The sequence below is a fragment of the Amblyomma maculatum genome, chromosome 1 (assembly GCF_055883805.1).
Source record: "Amblyomma maculatum isolate TAMU_Amacu chromosome 1, ASM5588380v1, whole genome shotgun sequence".
Classification (NCBI taxonomy): Eukaryota; Metazoa; Arthropoda; class Arachnida; order Ixodida; family Ixodidae; genus Amblyomma; species Amblyomma maculatum.
In genome coordinates, this window is record NC_139344.1 from 189458488 (window position 1) to 189477632 (window position 19145).

Below are 19145 nucleotides of genomic sequence, written 5' to 3' on the forward strand. Positions count from 1 at the left end.
CACTTTAACAAACTTTTTCCTAAGGTCCCTTGAAGTTTTCTCAAGTGATGTTTCACTGCAATTGACTGTTTACTGTAACTGGACTAGCTAGGCAAAAGAGAACTTTTATAAGGGAGAGAGTTCACGACCTGCTTTTCACAAGACATGTGGCAGTCACCATCATTCCAACAAAGCCCTGGGCTTAAGTGAGACAGTCCTCACATCACTGCCCGTTTCTGCATTAGCTAAACATAAACAGTGCACATTTTGTAACTGACATGCTGATCATTACCTTGAAGGGTATGTTTGGGCCCGGTCTGTACCAAAGGACACTTTTAAAGGCTAACTGCAATAAATTTTCTAGACCAGCAAAAATATGTTTTTCTAGTAACATGTAAAAGAGGGCCAGAAAACAGACAATGGAATTCTTAGATATAAATGCACCAGAAATTGTTTACAAGAATCTTTTTTTTTTTTTCAAACTAAAGTAGAAAAAAGGGGAGTCTTTAGGCGCCAGAATGTTGTAAAAGCAACAAAGCCTTGTACATGTGGCATTTTGGAGGCTGTTTCCCACAAAAACAATAGCAAGTTGGCTGCCTTTACTGTTAGCGATGCAAATGTCGAATGCAAGAATCTACAGCACTGCAAACGAACAGGCAGCAACCACCTCGTTTCAAGACATCTAATTTTTCCCTCCTGTCACTAAGGAGACATTCCTATGCAAGTACAATCCGTTCATTCCCAATGGGTCTGAATTGAGGAAGGTTTGCAGTGTTTGGCAAGTTGCCTAACTTGTTACATGTGTCGTCTGCTATATAGCTTTCTTAAGGGTTCCATGAGCTGCTTCTGTGGGTTCTCCACGAGTTCCCAAAAGTTAGGGGTGCGGGTTACACACGAGAAAATATGGTATTTTCTGTTCTGAGGTGCTCTTAATATTAATGCAGCAGTAGCAGCTTAGTACTGCACTGTTGTCATGAGCCCTGGTGTCTTCAAGCCTCAAGCCATGAAGCTGAAATCGCATTGTATCACCTTACCTGGAAAGCAAAGTGTGTGGCAACTGAATGTTCTCAATTATTGTCTTGTTTGTGTTCCATTGAGACTCCACCGGGTTTGCAGCAGCCAAAATTGAGGTGCGTGCATTCAGCTGACATATGATTCCTGCTTTGGCAATTGACAAAGTTTGTTGCTCCTGTTAGAAAAAGAAAACCTCAAGTCATTCCAACTGCTTAAAAAAGCAGTGCAATTATGTCAAAAGGTCTTGACTCACCATAACTTCATGCAGAATTGATCTAGTTGAGTCACTCATCTTGTCGAACTCATCAATGCAGCAAATTCCGTTGTCACTCAGCACCAAGGCACCCCTGCAACACATTGTACAATTTTCAAGGCATGTCCCACGTGTGGAAAGTTCCAAAACCTTATAGATGTAACTTCAATTCAAGTACAGAAGGATCTTGTCGACATGCTCCCGGTATCATACTATTTCCAAATTGATACGCTCAAACTAGCGGGCATTAAAAATGTTGCACTGAGTTGTGCTGTTTATCTCCCGCATAATTAAATGTTCCCGAATAATACAATTCGCCAGCTAAATTAAATAATTTTGAAAAACACGGTCATATAATATGTTTATCAACTAACGGCATAAGTGGGTTGAACCAGGGGGAGCATGACATGAATAGCTGAGCAGCAGCAGTGCTCAACCATCGTGGTGGCTTCTTTGCAGTGCCTGTATGCCCAGCGGTGAAGCATCAAAGACTGCCAATGTCCCAGAATATTTGGGTGCTTTTCCCGCAGAGTGTCCCAGAATATTTGGGTGCTTTTCCCGCAGAGTCACGACATGAATAGGAAAAACACAGTGGTTGCTTCGCAGTACCCAGTCATCGAGATGCAGCAGCTGAGAACTACAATGGCCATATATTTACTTGTGTAATGGACCCACTTGCATAATAAACACACACATGCCGCTTCTGTCCTTAAGAATTTACTTTTCCTTTTAAGCGCTGGCCTTTCACAGCACGTCTCTCAGTTTTGTACTGTCCTCATATCAACACGCAGATTCTTGGCAGTGCGCCAAGGTACTGCGTGCCGACAACATCACAGTGTTTTTATCATTTGAAGACAGCTCCTGTGCGGGTGATGTGCTGGGCGAACTTGGCAGAGTGCCAAGACACTGCGCAGATTTGACAGGACAGCCAACGGTGGAGGATTGTTAGGTGTGCTGCTGCGCGCCCGGGTGAGCAAGCCAGGCGTTCAGCATGTTCGATGCATTTTGCTGTGATAGACCAGTAGCTAGTGCTTGTCGTCGGATGGCACTATGACAACACCAAACACCTTTTGAAGCAAACAATACTGAAAGCCGGCGACATGATCACAGCTAACCGCAGCATACTTCTGTTCATGATTGAAGGTTGGACGGCTGCATGCTAGCAAATTTTGAGTGTGATAAAAATCCTGTTGAAACTTTTTTTTTTCCTCCATGATAAACGCTGCCTCCCAACTGATGACAGGTCTTCGAGAAAAAAGAAGCAATTTCATTATATCAGTAAATATTGTATGTACGCACACACTAGATGCTGGCCTTGTCTAGAGGCATAACAAGAACGTAGTAACAGTCAGTTACCAGGATGACTTCTTCACAATGCTACGGTGTCAATGGGCAAAGATTCTAACTTGACATTGCTGTCAACGAACCAGGATGCGCTGCGAAATCTCACCTACTTTAAAGACAACGCAAATGCATAGAGAATGGATTCTGCGAGCATAGAAAAGTGCCTGTTCATATCTTATGCCACGAGATTTTTTTTTTTTTCTTATGTGAAGATAGATAGATAGATGGATTTATTGAAAGGAAAGGCAGAGAGGTTGGCCAGAATGATTAAAATCTGCCTGCTACTCTGCACTGGGGAAGGGGAGAAGAAAAAGGATCATGATGGGTGACTATGTGGAAGAAGCCATATGAAAATATATGCAGGCATGGCAACTTGCTTTACAAGTGCAAATCAAGTTCAGTGGCACACAAAAAACGACAGAGCCCGCACTGCCGGGACAACCTTCCCCTTGTCCTGCCAAGCGCCCACCAGCAGTTCCTCCGCCAGAGGCCTCTTGTCCAAACGCTTCAAGGAAATGGTTAGCACATTTCTTTCACGCACATACACTGGGCACACCAATAATATATGGTCCACAATCACGGGGATGTGTTAATAAAAGCCCCTGTATGTCGTTCAACAGTTGCACATTCCTAAATAAAGCAATTTAATCATAAGTTTTTCTGGACAATACTTTTCTTTTCTTTTTTTTTTAATTAGAAAAAAAAAAGAAGAAAAAACGTATCGATGAGACATGAACTATTGACGGCTATCATACATATTTCTGTCACAAGCTTCATGTCCAGGTTGAGAAAACTTTGCACCAAGATTGCATTGAAGCAGCTTTGGTCAAGATTCGAGTGCTATAAACGTGAACTTCCCTTTTGAATGCATTTCAGGGCTATTTGAAAGAAATTTAATCATTGTTTTATACTGTCCATGAACAAGGAACCATTACATGACTATGATAAATTAGGTTAAACTGCTCAAGCACTGTGCATTACCGAGTTACAACTGCCAGAAATGTTTTGTAGTTAGACTGCCTGCTTTCTAAACACAGTGAAAGCTCGTTAATTCAAACTGCACTCTTTAGTTCAGCCAAGCACCATAGTACATACATAATAAATCCCACCACAAATAGTTCGAAATGCGCACCACTGCGGTGGCCTGGCTGAGCCTGGTGTCCCGCGATGTCCGAGACAAACTAAACGCTTGTTAATTCATGTTAATTCTGAAATATGGATGAGTCTTACTGTTAGCAGAGTTCAAGCCAATGCCCATGTAACGCCATGGCATCAGAGGAGTGCTACAGGCCAAAATAAGTGGCACTTCTCAAACCTGAACAGCTTGTTGCGGAGTTGACCACACACATCTGATGTGCTCGCCACCGCAAGTGTGATGAAACACAAACGGCCTCGTTTCAGATAATAGGCAGACTACATTTCGGTTTTGCTTCTGTGAGCTCCGTGCCATTCGTGCCAGCCTGTAGTGCGATTAGCCAACTAACCAGCCACAGTTGTGCGGTGTTTCGGATTATCATTGGCAGAACTGAGCATTTTCTGCGCTTCCATCCGCGTGGGTCTTCCACTGCTCCGAACATCTGGACTAGTCCAAGTGCCGTTCAGCACGCTGGGCAGTGAAGCCTCACAAGCAATGCAGGCTACCTGTGAACAGGCATCGTATCTACCACGTCATGGACGCACAGTTCCTATGTAGAAAGCAGGCGACCAATACCCATTCTTTTTTTTTTTTACTAAATAAATCCACCACAATGAAAGTAGTCCTTGCGTTTTATTTTGAGGCCATTTGATAATTCAAATATCGAATACTCTGAACTTTGTCCAGGTGCTGCAAGTACGAATTGGCGACCTTTAACTGTATATAATAAAAAATAAAAGAGAATACCGTATTTACTCGAATGTAACGAGTTTTTTTCATGGTTTTTGGCTCTCAAAGTCTACCCTCGCGTTATAATCGAATACTGCAATTCAGGTGGCTAAAGCAGCGCCGGGGTGCAGCCGTATTGAATCAGCCATCACTCGGTTTCAGTTTCTGCAGTTTTACGATGTTATGTTGGCAACATGGGTACCAGGGATGCCAAATCAGCCAAATACCAATCTATCCAAAGTCAAAACATTGCGCCTTTTCTTGTGGGCTCAGAAGCATCGCTGTCCCTTGACCACATGCTTGTCACATCTTTTGCAGTGGATTAGCGTGGTCACTTCTGTTGTTATTGCATTTCGCACGATGGCAACGTGCTGTGCACGGTACAATGCTCACCTCAAAAAGGCTATTATTGTGATAGCAGAAGGAATTGGAAATTCTGTGGCAGCTTGCTAGACGTTGCTAATCTACCTTACGTGGGTGGCGGATGCAACAGGAGGCGATTTTTAAATGTGAGCCTGGTAGCAAAGGCTCCCGGATCGTCTGGGAGGACAAGAGTGAAAAGGAAGACTGTGCTTCCGAGAACTCGGCCTCCGATAACGATGATGAATGAGCGTTTTTGATTATACTGCAATGGCCATATTATCTATTAAAGATACTTTCCCAAGCGCTTATCTCGCGTTACATTCGAGTAAATTTGGTAATAATGTTCTGCCTCAATAAAAATATCACCAGAAAACACACAAAACATGAATCAGTAGCTTATGAATTATAGACTAAGCACTAGTGTGAAGTATGTGCAGAACTTGAATTCAAAGGACCCACAATAAAAAGTTAGCAAAATGATATAAAGCAACATAGAGTGCAGTACAATTATAACAATAGCAGATATAATGATATATCACTTATAACGATCAAATTCTTGGGATTTAACATATTTACTCACATCATACTTCCATTTTTTCGCGGAAAATCAATGTGAAGTTAAGAGGGGACCCGGGTCTTTGCAGCCGAAAATCGGTCAGAAAATCAGATTTTCAATCATCTTGTTTTCGCGATTCTGAGATCTTTCCGCAGCTATCTCCGAAGTTTCGTTGAAAAATATCGCCTAATTTGTGTGTTATAGCGTTCCAAAGACGAGCATCTGCGCGTGTGACCCTTTAAACTGAGATCAAATCGCGCCGAATTTCGATCTCCCGCAGTTCGAGAAATACGCGATCTGCAGGCATAATCTTGGTGTCGTTCGAAAGATCGCGATTCAGGCCATTCCTATATCTCGATTGGTGACCATGAGTGAGCCCACCGAAGCGGAAAACAAAGGAACAAAATCACGTGAAACACGCCCCGCTATTGGATTCCCACCGCACGTGAGCAAAATGGCGAGGTTTGGTTGGCTGGCAGTGTCAACTGCTCGCGTTCCGGCACCATTTTGAAAAGATCTCTCCTTTAAGCCTAGCCGGCTTAGCGCCGTTCCCTCATCGCAACCACATCGCGAAATGCGCAATATTAAGATTCACACTTCGTTATTAGCCTAGAAAAAAAGTAGCGAGAGGAGATAAACGCGCCAGGGAGGCTGCATCGCCGCATCTGGTTATCTGCAATCAATGACGAAGCGCCAACGCTCAGCGATGGCCTGATAACAGCGTAGCATAGCCGGTCGTGCTCAGTGCGACAGAGAGGAGCGGCACGATCTGCCGCGTACAGAATCGTGATGGTGCAGATGAGCAAGTGTAGCTTTCAATGCCGGGATAGATCGCCCTGTGGGGCAGTGCCGCAACCAGCCGCAGCGGCAGTCGCGAAGCAGCGTCTCGCGACACGCGGAACATAGAGAAGATTCCGCGGAATCCCAAATCTTGTCGAAAAAAATTTTATTCTGAATGCTACGCGGTTCAAGACGAGCAACGGTCACTTATCATTAGCTGCAGGCCGACTGCGTTTACAGCATGAACGTGAGAATGGTGATCGCGCACCAGAACTTGGCACCAACTTTTGAGGAGGTCACGATGAAAACGCACTCGTCTTGGTGGCGGGCTCCGGACCATGCGTTCCGTTCGCCAGAAATTTTATTCTTTGAGGGCGAATTATATTGATGGTAAATGATGCATTGACATCAGAAGCTAGTCAGAACCCACTTTAATAAGTTACTGGTAGCTTTGGTGCTTCAAAAATTTATCAACACGGTTTTCAATTTCTTAAAATCAAAATATTGAGGACGGTACATGTTTGGAGGTGCGATATCTCTGGTTCTACTTATGATATTGCTATAATTACTTTTGCACCAGAAAGGTAAACTCATGTACAATGCAAAAATATAAATGAATTTGTGGCATTTAATGAGGAAAGTTTTAAAAAATTACACGTTTTATGGAGTGCCAAGGTGGCTTTTTGGTCGCTGAACTTTGACAAGCTGTAACTTTGGTTAAAATGAAACCAGGACATTCAATCTTGATTTTTGAATTCTCTGTGTGTTCTAAATTGATTTGATACATCAGTTTCCATTATAACTCCTGTAGTTTTACTGACAGCTCACCTCCAAACAAAGAACATAATAGCTCAATATCTTCAGAACTAAATGGCTTACATATAATTATTGTGCATATTTAAAATCAGCACAAAAAGCTGCATAAATGGTGCAACTTTCATCAAATTCTACCAGTAAATAAAAAATATTGTCTTAAGACCAGGGTCCCCCCTTTAGGGGTGTGATAATTAAGCGGGGAAAATTTTCAAGCAAACATTCTGGAGATTGCTTCTGTTATTGCATTTCACAAGATGGCAACGCGCCTTGCACCATCAGATGCTCGCTCTAAAATAAAACTATTCTGATAGTAGAAGAAATCAAATTCTGTGGCAGCTTGACGGCCAGATGTTAATCTACCATCTGTGAGTGGCGGATGCAACGGGAGGCGATTTTTAAATGTGAGCCTGACTGCAAAGGCTTCTAATGAAATCTGGGAAGGCAAGAGTGAAAAGGAGGATTCTGTTTCCGGGAGCTCAGCCTCAGAAGATGACGACGAATGAGCGTTTTTGATCAGACTGCAAGGGTCACAATGCCTATTAAGAGGTACATTTTTGAGTGCTTATCTAGTGTTACATTTATGGCTTCATTATTTCCCCATTGGGCCATATACGAAGTTGCCCCTTGCGTTACATTCGAGTAAATAAGGTAACAATAATCTGTTATAACGATAGAATTTTCTGGTTTCCTCAATGTTGTTATAAGTGGACTGCACTGTATTAAAAAATATTGATGAAGAGTTTCTGCGTACGTTTGCAAGACCAGCTGCTTGGTTTCAGGGTCTTTCGTGACATAAGCAGTAAGGCCCACGGCGCTTGAGCCCTTTCCAGACGTGTACTGGCCACGTGGTACCAAGTGGTACACATACTGCAGGAGCTGAGATTTGCTTGTGCCAGGATCACCACACAGAAGGATGTTGATTTCAGACCTACACACAAGAAACGAGGACAACAGAGATTGATTTTTCTCACAAAATGCAGCTGATGCAAATACAGTTGGGCTCAGATTACCCCCTTGAAAAACCTGAGTAAAACCATAGAAAAGTACATTACATACAAAACATATAGAATTGGGCAGCGTGTAGATGGCACTGCACACCTTGAAATTATTGGTGAAGCTTTTATTCATCTAATTTTTAAATACAGTAAAACCTTGTTAATACATTTTTTAAAGAATATGTGAAAAAAAAAAAACATTCGGGGAAAACATTAACTGTTGAATGAGATACAAAGACATTTCAAATTGAGACTTTCACTGCATAAATGTATAGATAAGCATTTATAGATATCCAGTATGCACAGCTCCTTTTGTAGCTCTCGCAGAATTCTGTCTGCATTTGCGCTGTCGTAAGTCCAAAAGAGATTTACAGTCGACGACCGATTTTTCGGACTCTCAACGAACCGCCAAAATGTCCGAAACATCGGGCAGTCCGAAAAAACAAATATGCACCAAAAAAGCTCAATTTATTGCTTATTATTGACTTTGAGGCTGGAAAAAGTCATGAATGCTTTTATGCGCCACATTCCGCATCCGTGCTAACAGGTCCGCTTGAATTTTGGTGAGAGTTGTAGTGCCGCCGTAAGCCGACGAAAGGGTTGTGACCGCTTGCTTCAGCTCAGCTTGCGTTGGCTGCGCTACTGCAGTTCAGTTGAGTCATCGCCGCCGTCGCTCTCGGACTCCGAAAGCACTCGGAGAATAATTTCTGTATCTGTGAACCCAGCGCACAGTTCCAACTCATGGTCCACGTCTGTGAACTCTGAAAACGAGACGGTCAATGGAATTTCGACACCTGCAGTGCGAAGGTCGTCAATGAGCTGCTCACTGCCTGACAGCTGCTCGACGACGCTCTCCTCATCCAAGGCAGCCGACTCGTCATTTAGCACAAATCCCGCGTGGCAGAAGCAATTGCGCAGCGTTGTGGGTGCCACAGACTTCCACGCATTAGCGAGCATACTAAGTGCTCCAAGCAAATTGACAGAGTAGGTTTTCCCACTGTCGAGGCACACCACCACCAGATCACAACACAGGCTCCGTAGAGTGCCTTCTCACTGCCGTGTTGCAAGAAAGAAATAGAGAAAAAAAAAAAAAAAAAAAAAAAAAAAAAAAAAAAAAAAAGCAGCTGCTTATAAAATCCGGAAACAGATTCTTGAAGAACTGAAGGCGATTCAATTCAAGCGATCAAGCTAAAAGAAAAAAAAAAAAAGCACTCCGGCAGCAAGCAGCGATGTTCCGGAAGAGAAAGCTGCTAGGCAAATAATACAATTAAACCTCGATATAAAGAAGTCGTAAAAATCAGCAGTTTACTTTGTTATAATGAAATTTCGTTGTATCGAAATTCCGTGCCTAGCATGCGGAAACATTACTAAAGCCAGTTGTAAGGACTTCGTTTTTATTTCCTCTGAAAGTAGTCCGTGACTTTCTTTTGCGTCTGCTTAGCTATCAGAGATGGCCTCGTAGTGCGTTCATAGGCCCACAGGGATTACATTGCGTCTTGCTGTCCTGTTAAACTCGCGTAGCACCATAGCACGTCAATTGTGTCAAGCACTGCACGGTTGCTTAGGGCTTCGCCGTCTTCGGCGTCAGTGTCACTGCCTGGGTCCTCCTGCGTGTTTCCCCACACGTCTTGCACGATCGAGTCGTCCGTCACTTCCTCAGTAGCTGTAGAGGAAGTCCTCCATAGCGACACCGTCGAGAACGGCCCAGTCACTTTCCAGGCATCTCCATGCTTCTTCGAGGCCGGCCTGATTGTCTCCCTCATCGTATCCAAGTGCATGGGCAGCAAACGGAGCTCCTTCATTTGCCTCGGCGCCGCCGCGTTCTTCAGGGGCACTCGTTCCAGCTGCAATGTTCTCAAACCCAGCCTTCCGAAAACAGTTCTGAATCACGTCCTTCGACGTCGCCTTCCAAGATGCAGCGAACATCTCCAAAGCTTGAAAAATGTCCACTTTGATGCGGACTTTCAGGTGGAGATTGAGCAGTAGCTTGTCGATCAACCGACGACGATGCGCACGCTTCACACTTTATTATTCCCTGGTCGAGCGACTGAATCAGCGAAGTACAGTTCGGCGGGAAAAACCGCAGCTCGACATTTTCAGCTCCAAGTCGTCAACGTGATGGGCGGAACAATTGTCCACCAAGAGGCAAACACTGCGGCCATCACGCTCCATTTCCTTGTCAAACGCCTGGAGCCAGTCACGGAAGATGTCGCAAGACATCCATGCCTTCTTGTTCGAAGTGTACTCAACTTCCATCTTCCGAGCGTTCTTAAAACATTGCGGCTTCTTACTTCTGCCAATCACAAGCGGCACCCGCTTGTCGGTGGCATCCATGTTTACGCAGAGAAGAGCTGTGATGCCCAGCTCGCTATGCTTTCCGCTATGACAGCAATCCCCTTTCAGTGCTAGAGTCCAATTTGGTAGCATTTGATAAAAAAATCCAGTTTCATCCGCATTGCACACCTCTGATGGCTGGTACCTTGTCAGTATTCTTGGCATTTTTTTCTCCAGCCAAGTAGCGGCTTGAGGCGCGTTGGCCGACGTCGACTCCCCGCAGAGTACCCGTCCCACAATCCCGTAACAGGACTTGAAACGATGGAGCCAACCACTGCTAGCCTTGAAGGCATCCCTGTCAAGCAGGCAACCACAGTCCTTAGCTTTCTGCTGCAAAATTGCCCCACTTACTGGCACATTTTGCTCTGACGTCCATAAACCAGGAGAACACAGCCCTGTCAATATCTCTGTAGGTAGCCGTCCTCAATCGCTTATGCTCGGCGCTCGTGCCACACTTTGCAGAGCTGAGGATAGAGTCCTTGGCCTTCAAGATTGTTGAAAGCATACTCTGAGATATGCCAAATCGAGCTGCGAAGTCTTTCTTTTTCTCACCTTTCAAAACGGCTTCCAGAATTGCCGCTTTTTGCTCGAGTGAAAGCGCTTTCCGCTTACAACCACTCATGGCGCCAACGCACGCGGGAAATCAAAGCGAAGGAGAGTCGTAGAGGAGAATCCACGAGAGGGGGGGGGGGGGTACCTTATGGAGCCGCCGCTCTCGTCCTCTGTGACGAAGCAAAAAGACAGAGAGAGAAAAACAAAAACAAAACACAGGAGGTGGGGACGCGATACTTTAGCAGCTTATCGCTTATCTCTTGCTTGCTGGTAGAGAGCGAATGCCGCGCGCCCCGAGAGGCCCGTCCGCATGGGTTACACAAGTCTCGCGCATTGGCAACGCTTTTCCCATGGCCGCTGTCGCCTCTGTCTGATTTACAGAAACATTTACTTCGTTATATCGAGATAAAATATACATGGTTTCCAATGGGCATTATGTTATGTACACCTTGGAACTTCGTTATGCCGAGGTTTAACTGTATAGCCTCGATCTAGCGCCAGTTTAGCTGAGGAGCAGCATGCAAGGCCGGCACCGGTTTTGAGGCTATCGAAGGAAAAAGTAAACAAGATGGCGGCGACACTGCTAAAAATGAGTGGCAATTGGCCCGGCTGATGCTTGGAATGTCCAAAAAATCGAATAGCTCTCTTTAGAGTGTCCAAAATTTTGAGCAGCGTAATACATTGACTTTATAAGGTATGTCCTGGGGCTGGAAAAAAGTCCGAATAATCAAGCATATCCTAAAAATTGGGTGTCCAAAAAATCAGTCGTCGACTGTATTAACAAATACGGTTTGTAAAAGGTAACAACGAGCCAGGATCGCTTCCATGGTTGTTTCCAGACTCTTTGCACCTTCTACCAGTGACACGTAAAGAAGCCATCGTGATGGCTTCCAGTTGTTGCGTTTTTACTCATGCTGTGTGCCCTAGACCCGGCCCACTCGTATTCAAGCGAATAGTTGTAGTTACCAAATGATTCCCTCCTATTCCCATAAGGCACCACAAAAAAGCTACCGCACTGCTCTTCATGAAGTCATGTTTCTGGGGGAACTGGAGCCTCGTATGTTGGCTTGCTGGCTTTTTTTGATGCTTCGTCCCTTTGCACATAAGCACAGCAGGAAAGGAACTGTAGTGGGTGAGCGCCGCTGGTCAGTTTTTCATGTTGCAAGCGCTCGTTACAAATGTACAGTTGATTGCAAAACATATTATACAACCACAACTCGTCAAAACTTCGAATGCAGTAACCAGAAAATAGTCTCATTCGGAAATGTATCAACTGGGAGAAAAATAGTGCAACCCTATGGGAGATGTTTTACTGCCCGCGATTTTGACCATATCAAACGGGAAATTGTATACACTGGGAATGTATGAGCGAGGTTCTACTGCATACTTTCTTCCCGATTGTCTTAACAAAGCTAGGAGTGTGGCTATCACTTGAGTGCAGCCATTACACACATTATACAAAAATTCGATACTGGAGAAAGAGCGATTTTACTCATAAGATAAAATTTTATAGTAACTTGAGAGTTTTTGCCTTCTGAAATTGATTTGCTTTCCAAACATGATTACTGGGCATAGCAAAAGATATCGCAAGTGCTGGCACATCCCTTCTTGTTATATATTAGTCGCATTTTGTATATTATATATATATATTTTTATATATTAGTCGAACTTTCTGAAGCTGCGTACACAAAGATTTCCCACACACAAAAAAAAAAGGGCTTATCCATAAAAAATACGGCACTTGCGCGCCCAACAATTCCGAACTATGTCATAAGTGAGGCTTGTGAGCACCACACGCAGAAATGTGTCTCCAAATTGGTTGTGAGTGGTCGCCAGGAGCCATTTTAATGCAGGTAGCATTTAAGGGGTTCTTTAAATTCGTTTCAGAAGGAGTCTACTGTATTACAAGGCTACAGTTCCAGTGCTTCTGTCAAATCACATGCGTGCAACAACGTAATCAGGTGGCTTAATGTCACAATACGTTACATTCAATGCTTGTGCAAATGACCTAGCACAACGTACCTGAACTTTCCTCTGCCACTGTCAGCAAAGTCCTTCCGAGTGCCACCGAAGAGCTGCAGCAGGATTCCCTTCTTAATGTCCTCATTTTCATATATGCTCGGCGCTGCATGGATCACAACGAAACATTACCCTAAATGTAGACCCACAGATACAGTGAAATCTTATTTCTTATTATATAAAACTCCAGGAAACTGCAAATAATCACCTACATTTATGTAGTGTAACTGCCTACATCTGCATAGGATACATTTTTAGACTCAAAAGTACAGCTCATAGTAAAATACATTTGGTAGCGATTGTAAATCAGGCACATATTTCAAATAGCTCGCCCGCATGTACAGCCTTTGTCAAAAGATTATAGGGCCTAGAGGCTTTGCCTTTGAGCGGTGCAATGGGGCTCCTTTAGCGTTCGTGAAAGTCCTACCTGCTGAAAGAGGCAGGACGAAAAATTTTCTTGCCTTCAGAAGGTTTGGAAGACCAGAAATGCATTACGAGCAACATGGTGGAGCTCAAAAGCAAATCCTGTGGGCTCAAAACATTTAACAAAGACTGCACCTAGAGGCACGTCAATGGGAACAGTCCTAATGAGATAAACAAGACTGTTGCAGGTACAGGATGCTGACCAAAAAATTTTTATCCCACACACTGTTCCACACAACAGTAGCCGCCACGACAATATCCAATGTGTGCCATCAGGTCCAGCATAGGCGCAATCATAAGGATGCAGATAAACACAGTAACAGAAACTGGCCTCACATTCTGTGCAAAGAGCCCAAAATAGGAACAAGGAAAAATGAAAAGCAGTAAATTTAGCATGAGGGTGTCGTTGCGGGATAGTTGGTTTAATGTTGCTGAAGAGGTAACAGCGCAAACACAGGACAAAGCGAGGAACGAATAACGCAGGCACTGTGTTCGCACTGTTTCCTTTTCAGCAAATTTAACATGCATATGAGAAGTGCTCAACCTGTGTTAGCTTTAAAGTGCTGGCATAACTCGTCGTCGCAAATTCTGTGTTGTCCGATATCAAACCAGGGCCATGGCACTATGTAATGGTGTGTATAGTGGCAATTATGATGTGTGATTTATAATGGTGCATGATTGCGATACATGGCAAAACCATTACATACCATGACTAATTACCGTATATTGCCGCATATAAGTCGACCTTTTTTTTCTTTAAATGTCCTTCCAAAAGTTGGGGGGTCGACGCATATCATCATCATCATCATCAGCCTGATTATACCCACTGCAGGGCGAAGGCCTCTCCCATATCTCTCCACTTAACCCCGTTCTGTGCTAGCTGCATCCACTTGACCCCTGCGAACTTCTTAATCTCATCCGCCCACCTAACTTTCTGCCGCCCCCTGCTACGCTTTCCTTCCCTTGGAATCCAGTTTGTTACCCTCAGCGACCATCGGTTATCCTCTCTTCGCACTACATGTCCTGCCCATGTCCATTTCTTCTTCTTAATTTCCACTAGAATGTCGTTAACTTGAGTTATTTCTCTGACCCACTCTGCACGCTTTCTATCTCTTAATGTTACCCCTACCATTTTTCGTTCCATAGCCCTCTGGGTTGTCCTCAACTTAAGTAGAACTCTCTTGGTTAGCCTCCACGTTTCAGCCCCATAGGTGAGTACAGGCAAGATGCAACTGTTGTATACTTTCCTCTTGAGCGATACCGGTAAGCTGCTAGTCATAATCTGCGAGTGCTTGCCAAATGCGCTCCATCCCAATCTTATTCTTTTTGTTATTTCCTTTTCATTGTCCGGATCTGCGGTTACTACCTGTCCTAAGTAGATATATTCGCCTACTACTTCCAGTATTTCGCTACCTAATGTAAACTCCTGTTCCTTCCCGACGCTGTTGAACATTACCTTAGTCTTCTGCATATTGATTTTCAAGCCTACCTTTCTACTTTTCCTGTCTAGGTCATCAATCATTATTTGCAGTTCATCTCCCGAGTTGCTTAGCAAGGCAATGTCATCAGCAAATCGCAGATTACTGAGGTATTCTCCATCTACCCTTATCCCTAACTGCTCCCATTCCAAGTCTCTGAATACTTCCTCTAAACAAGCTGTGAATAGTACTGGGGAGATTGTGTCTCCTTGCCTAACACCTTTCTTTATGGGAATTTTGTTACTTTCTTTATGCAGAACTATGGTTGCTGTGCAGCCACTATATATATCTTCCAGCACTTTCACGTACGGCTCGTCTACCCCCTGATTTCGCAATGCCTGCATCACCGCCGAGGTTTCAACTGAGTCAAATGCTTTTTCGTAATCAATGAATGCTATGTATAAGGGCTGGTTATATTCCGCGCATTTTTCTATCACCTGATTGATGGTATGGATATGATCGATAGTAGAGTACCGTTTCCGAAACCCTGCTTGATCCTTTGCTTGATTGCAGTCTAAGGTTGTCCTGATTCTATTAGCGCATATACGCATATACGGAGTCTTAAATTCGGCTTAAATGCGGGGCCAAAAGTAATTTCGACCGAGTCGCGAAGATCACGCCCCGTGCGCTCGTAATTTTATAAAAGCTGTCAGACACAATACGAAAGTGGATCTGCTTAAAAAAAAAAAAAACGAATATAATTGAGATATGCACCAAAAGTTTGCTTTAATACGATAGCAACTTGTTATCGACAAACCGTAGGCGTTCCACGAAAAAACAGCCAAAGCCGGGCGGGCTGGCAATGTTTGATACAAGTGGGACAGGTGGGACAGCTACAAATCCAATCCAATCCAAAACGACCACACGTGACCAGTCACGTGAGCCGAGAAGCATTTTCGCGTGTTGTGCAACGTTGTGTGCCTTTCACCATTTCTTCTCGTCGCACCGCCTGGACTCTAGCCGACGTGACAGCTAACAGCGGTGTGTGTGGTTTGTGTTACTCGACGGACGCCTTGCAAGATGCCGCCGCAACCTCGGCAACAGTACAGCGCTGCTTTCAAGCGGCAAGTCATCCCGTACGCAGAGTTGGAAAACAACGTCGAAGCAGGATGGAAGTTCGATGTCTCAGAAAAGTGCATGAGAGGCTGGAGAAAACAAAGAAGTTAGCTTTTTGCGTGTGCTGCTACACGCCGTTCCTTTTGCAGGCCGAACTCCGGACAATACCCTGCCGTTGAGGAGGCGGTTCAAGATTGGGTAATACCCTGCCGTTGAGGAGGCGTTTCGAGATTGGGTTCACGACAAGAGAAGCAAGAGCCTGAGTGTTTGCTACAATGACATTGAAACAAAGACGCGCGCTGTCACGGAGGAGATGTGCATCCCGCGTACCGAGTTTAAGAGGGGACACGGCTCTCTGCGGCCGAAGATCGGTCTACAAATCTGATTTTTTTATTTCTTCCTTTTTGCGGTCCAGATATGTTTCCGCAACTATCTGCAAATTTTGGTTGAAAAATACCGCCTAATTCGCACGTTACAGTGTTCCAAAAATGCGAATCTGAACGCTTGGCCCTTTAAGATGGCGGTTCTACAGTCACCATCTTGGAAGTAGTTCAGATTCTGCCACCAGGTTACGCCACTAATCCATGACTGAGGAATGAGTACCCAGCCACCCAGCCCTCTCGACTTGCGCTGCCTGAACGCTTTTCTTGTGTTGCTGCTTGGACTTTCAAAGGTTTTTGCGACTCCGCAGCAGAGTCCAGGCAGAGAAGGGGAGGAATTTTGTCCCCGTCCTGCGCAGCATGGGCTGCCCCATTGAACTCCCATCTTCACTCCACCGCACCACTACTTCGAACAATACGCGCCCCGACAATGGGACAAGAGCTTCCCTCTCTTGCCTATACTTTGTCTCACAATATGTTTGCAGCACAGCACAGCACAGCAATTGCGCTCCTAAGCGCCTATCGCCCCCCCAAATTGGCGGGGGTGGCAGTAGGAGCACAATTCTCTATTATAGTGCGCACAGGCGAGAGGCACTTAGGAGCACAATTGAAAGAGCTCCTCTGCCTTTCACAGTGCTGCAGATATCTTGTGAGAGGAAGTATAGTTTCCGCTGTAGAGCCACGAACCCGATTGCTCCTACCCGCCGAGCGTGAGGAGGTTGGACTGGACTGCAGTAGGCTAGCTTGACCGAACACAAATAAAACAGGGTGTCAACATGATTGCACAGTGCAATCTTAGTACGAGTGAAAAGGAAATGCGAATGGCATTATTTCTACAGACTTCGTCAATGAACCTTAGTTGAAGTCGGCGCCTGTCTTGTGTTCTTTTGATCCTCGCCTTTTGGGCTGTGCAATTGAGTGATCATTAGCGAGCTTTAGAATATGGCGACGACCCTATCCGTAAGTGGGATAGGAGCGTGCGCACTATAATAGAGAATTGCGCTCCTACTGTCACCCGCGCTATTACCCTGTCCCCCTAAGCGGTAGGGGTACCATATTCTAAACCTCCCTATTGTTGATGCCATAAATATACAGTCGAACCCAGTTATATCGAACCCGGATATATCGAATTTTGGTTATATCGAACTCACGATATATCCCCTTGAAAATCCCATGTAAAAGTATAGGAAAGCCGCGTCATATATCGAACTCAATTTCCCCAGTCGTTCGATATATCAAACTCCGCACCACGCACTGGAAAGTGTGCCTTCCCCAAAGACGATCACATCACCCTTGGCCGTTTGCCGCGTGACATTTTCAAGCCATGCGCGGAAGGAATGAGAGAGGACAGTTCGGCGACGGCTGGTCTGGGCAGCGCCGCGCCCGTTCCCCAAAGGCGCGCACATCTGCAGTTGTCGTTTCCGGCGCGCCAACACATGACGTTTGCAAGCCATGTGTGTGGGTGTGCCCATTCTTTTGCCGAGCTATCTCTCTCCTTCAGCACGCACAATGCATGCACCAAGCCAGCTCAGCCGGTCTTTCTCCAGCGTGTGTTGCGAACCCTCTGCATGCGGTGGCGCGGCGGCGGACGTGGCTATGGTGCCTGCGGATGTTAAGAAGCGGCAGCTCTCTCCGTTTATTTTTTTTTTGCGAGTCATCTTTTCTTATCGTTGTGCTGTACGCGCGGCGTAGCGTAAGATATGGCCGCTGCGGACGTTAAGAAGCAGCAGGCTTATTTTAATTTATTTTTTTTTATCGTTTATCCTTGCATGTATGAATCAGCGAAAGCACGCCGTCAGCTGCTGCGACCATGACGCCCGCCCCAAGCGCGGTGTAATACAGTCGAACCCGGTTATATCGAATTTTGGTTATATCGAACTCACGGAATATCCCCTTGAAAATCCCATGTAAAAGTATAGGAAAGCCGCGTCATATATCAAACTCAATTTCACCGGTCGTTCGATATATCGAACTCCGCACCACGCACTGGAAAGTGTGCCTTCCACAAAGACGATCGCATCACGCTTGGCCGTTTGCCGCGTGACGTCTTCAAGCCACGCGCGGAAGGAATGAGAGGGGACAGTTCTGGACAGCGCCGCGCCCATTCCCCAAAGGCGCGCGCATCTGCAGTTATTGTTTCCCGCGTGCCAACACATGACGTTTGCAAGCCATGTGCGTGGGTGTGCCCATTCTTTTGCCGAGCTATCTCTCTCCATCAGCACGCGCTACGCATGTGCCAAGCCAGCTCAGCCCGTTTTCAGACAGACGTCGGACGCTTTCTCCAGCGTGTGTTGCGAACCCTCTGCGCGCGGCGGCTGACATGGCTATGGCGCCTGCGGACGTTAAGAAACGGCAGCTCTCTCTGTTGTTCTCTTTTTTGCGAGAGTCATCCTTTCTTATCGTTGTGCAGTACACGCGACGTAGCGTAAGATATGGCGGCTGCGGACGTTAAGAAGCGGCAGGCTTTTTTTTTTTTTGGCGGGAACCGTTTATCTTTGCATGTATCAATCAACGGAAGCACGCGGTCTGCTGCTGCGATCATGATGCCCGCCCCAAGCGCGGCGTGATAAATCGAACCAGGCTTGTGCAATCAAGCCATCACGGGCACTCTGCCAAGTCGCTCCCCGCCACTCCGGAGCTATAAAAAGATAAACGCGCCCTGACGTTATCGCTGCGCAGCATCTTGGCACGCTGCCAAGAAATGAGCTGTGGATGCGACGACCGAAACGGAGTGACGCGCGCCATCCACATGCAAGCGAAAACGCTCGCGATTTCTGCCGCAGCGACACAGAAACCTTGTATTGAGCTGTCGCGGTGGCTCGAACGGCAAGGGGGACGCAGTTCCAACAAGTTTGAAATTTTTCGCTCTGTCGCTGCCGCTCGTCGCTGAGATTGCTCAGTCGCTTGCATGTGAGCGAGCTGGTCTTGACGCATTTTTT

At 45.5% G+C, this 19145-nt stretch overlaps 1 protein-coding gene across 1 annotated transcript in view; it reads right to left on the reverse strand.

Moving 5' to 3' along the window:
• The window catches only part of dpa (disc proliferation abnormal), an 84439-nt gene that overhangs the window by 12605 nt on the left and 52689 nt on the right, over positions 1–19145 (reverse strand). The window contains exons 15-18 of the mRNA XM_084589910.1: positions 12873–12975; positions 7721–7897; positions 1247–1340; positions 1014–1168 (exon numbers count right to left, since the gene is read on the reverse strand). Coding sequence (XP_084446036.1) covers positions 1014–1168; positions 1247–1340; positions 7721–7897; positions 12873–12975 — 529 coding nt within the window. The remainder of the gene's footprint in view (positions 1–1013; positions 1169–1246; positions 1341–7720; positions 7898–12872; positions 12976–19145) is intronic.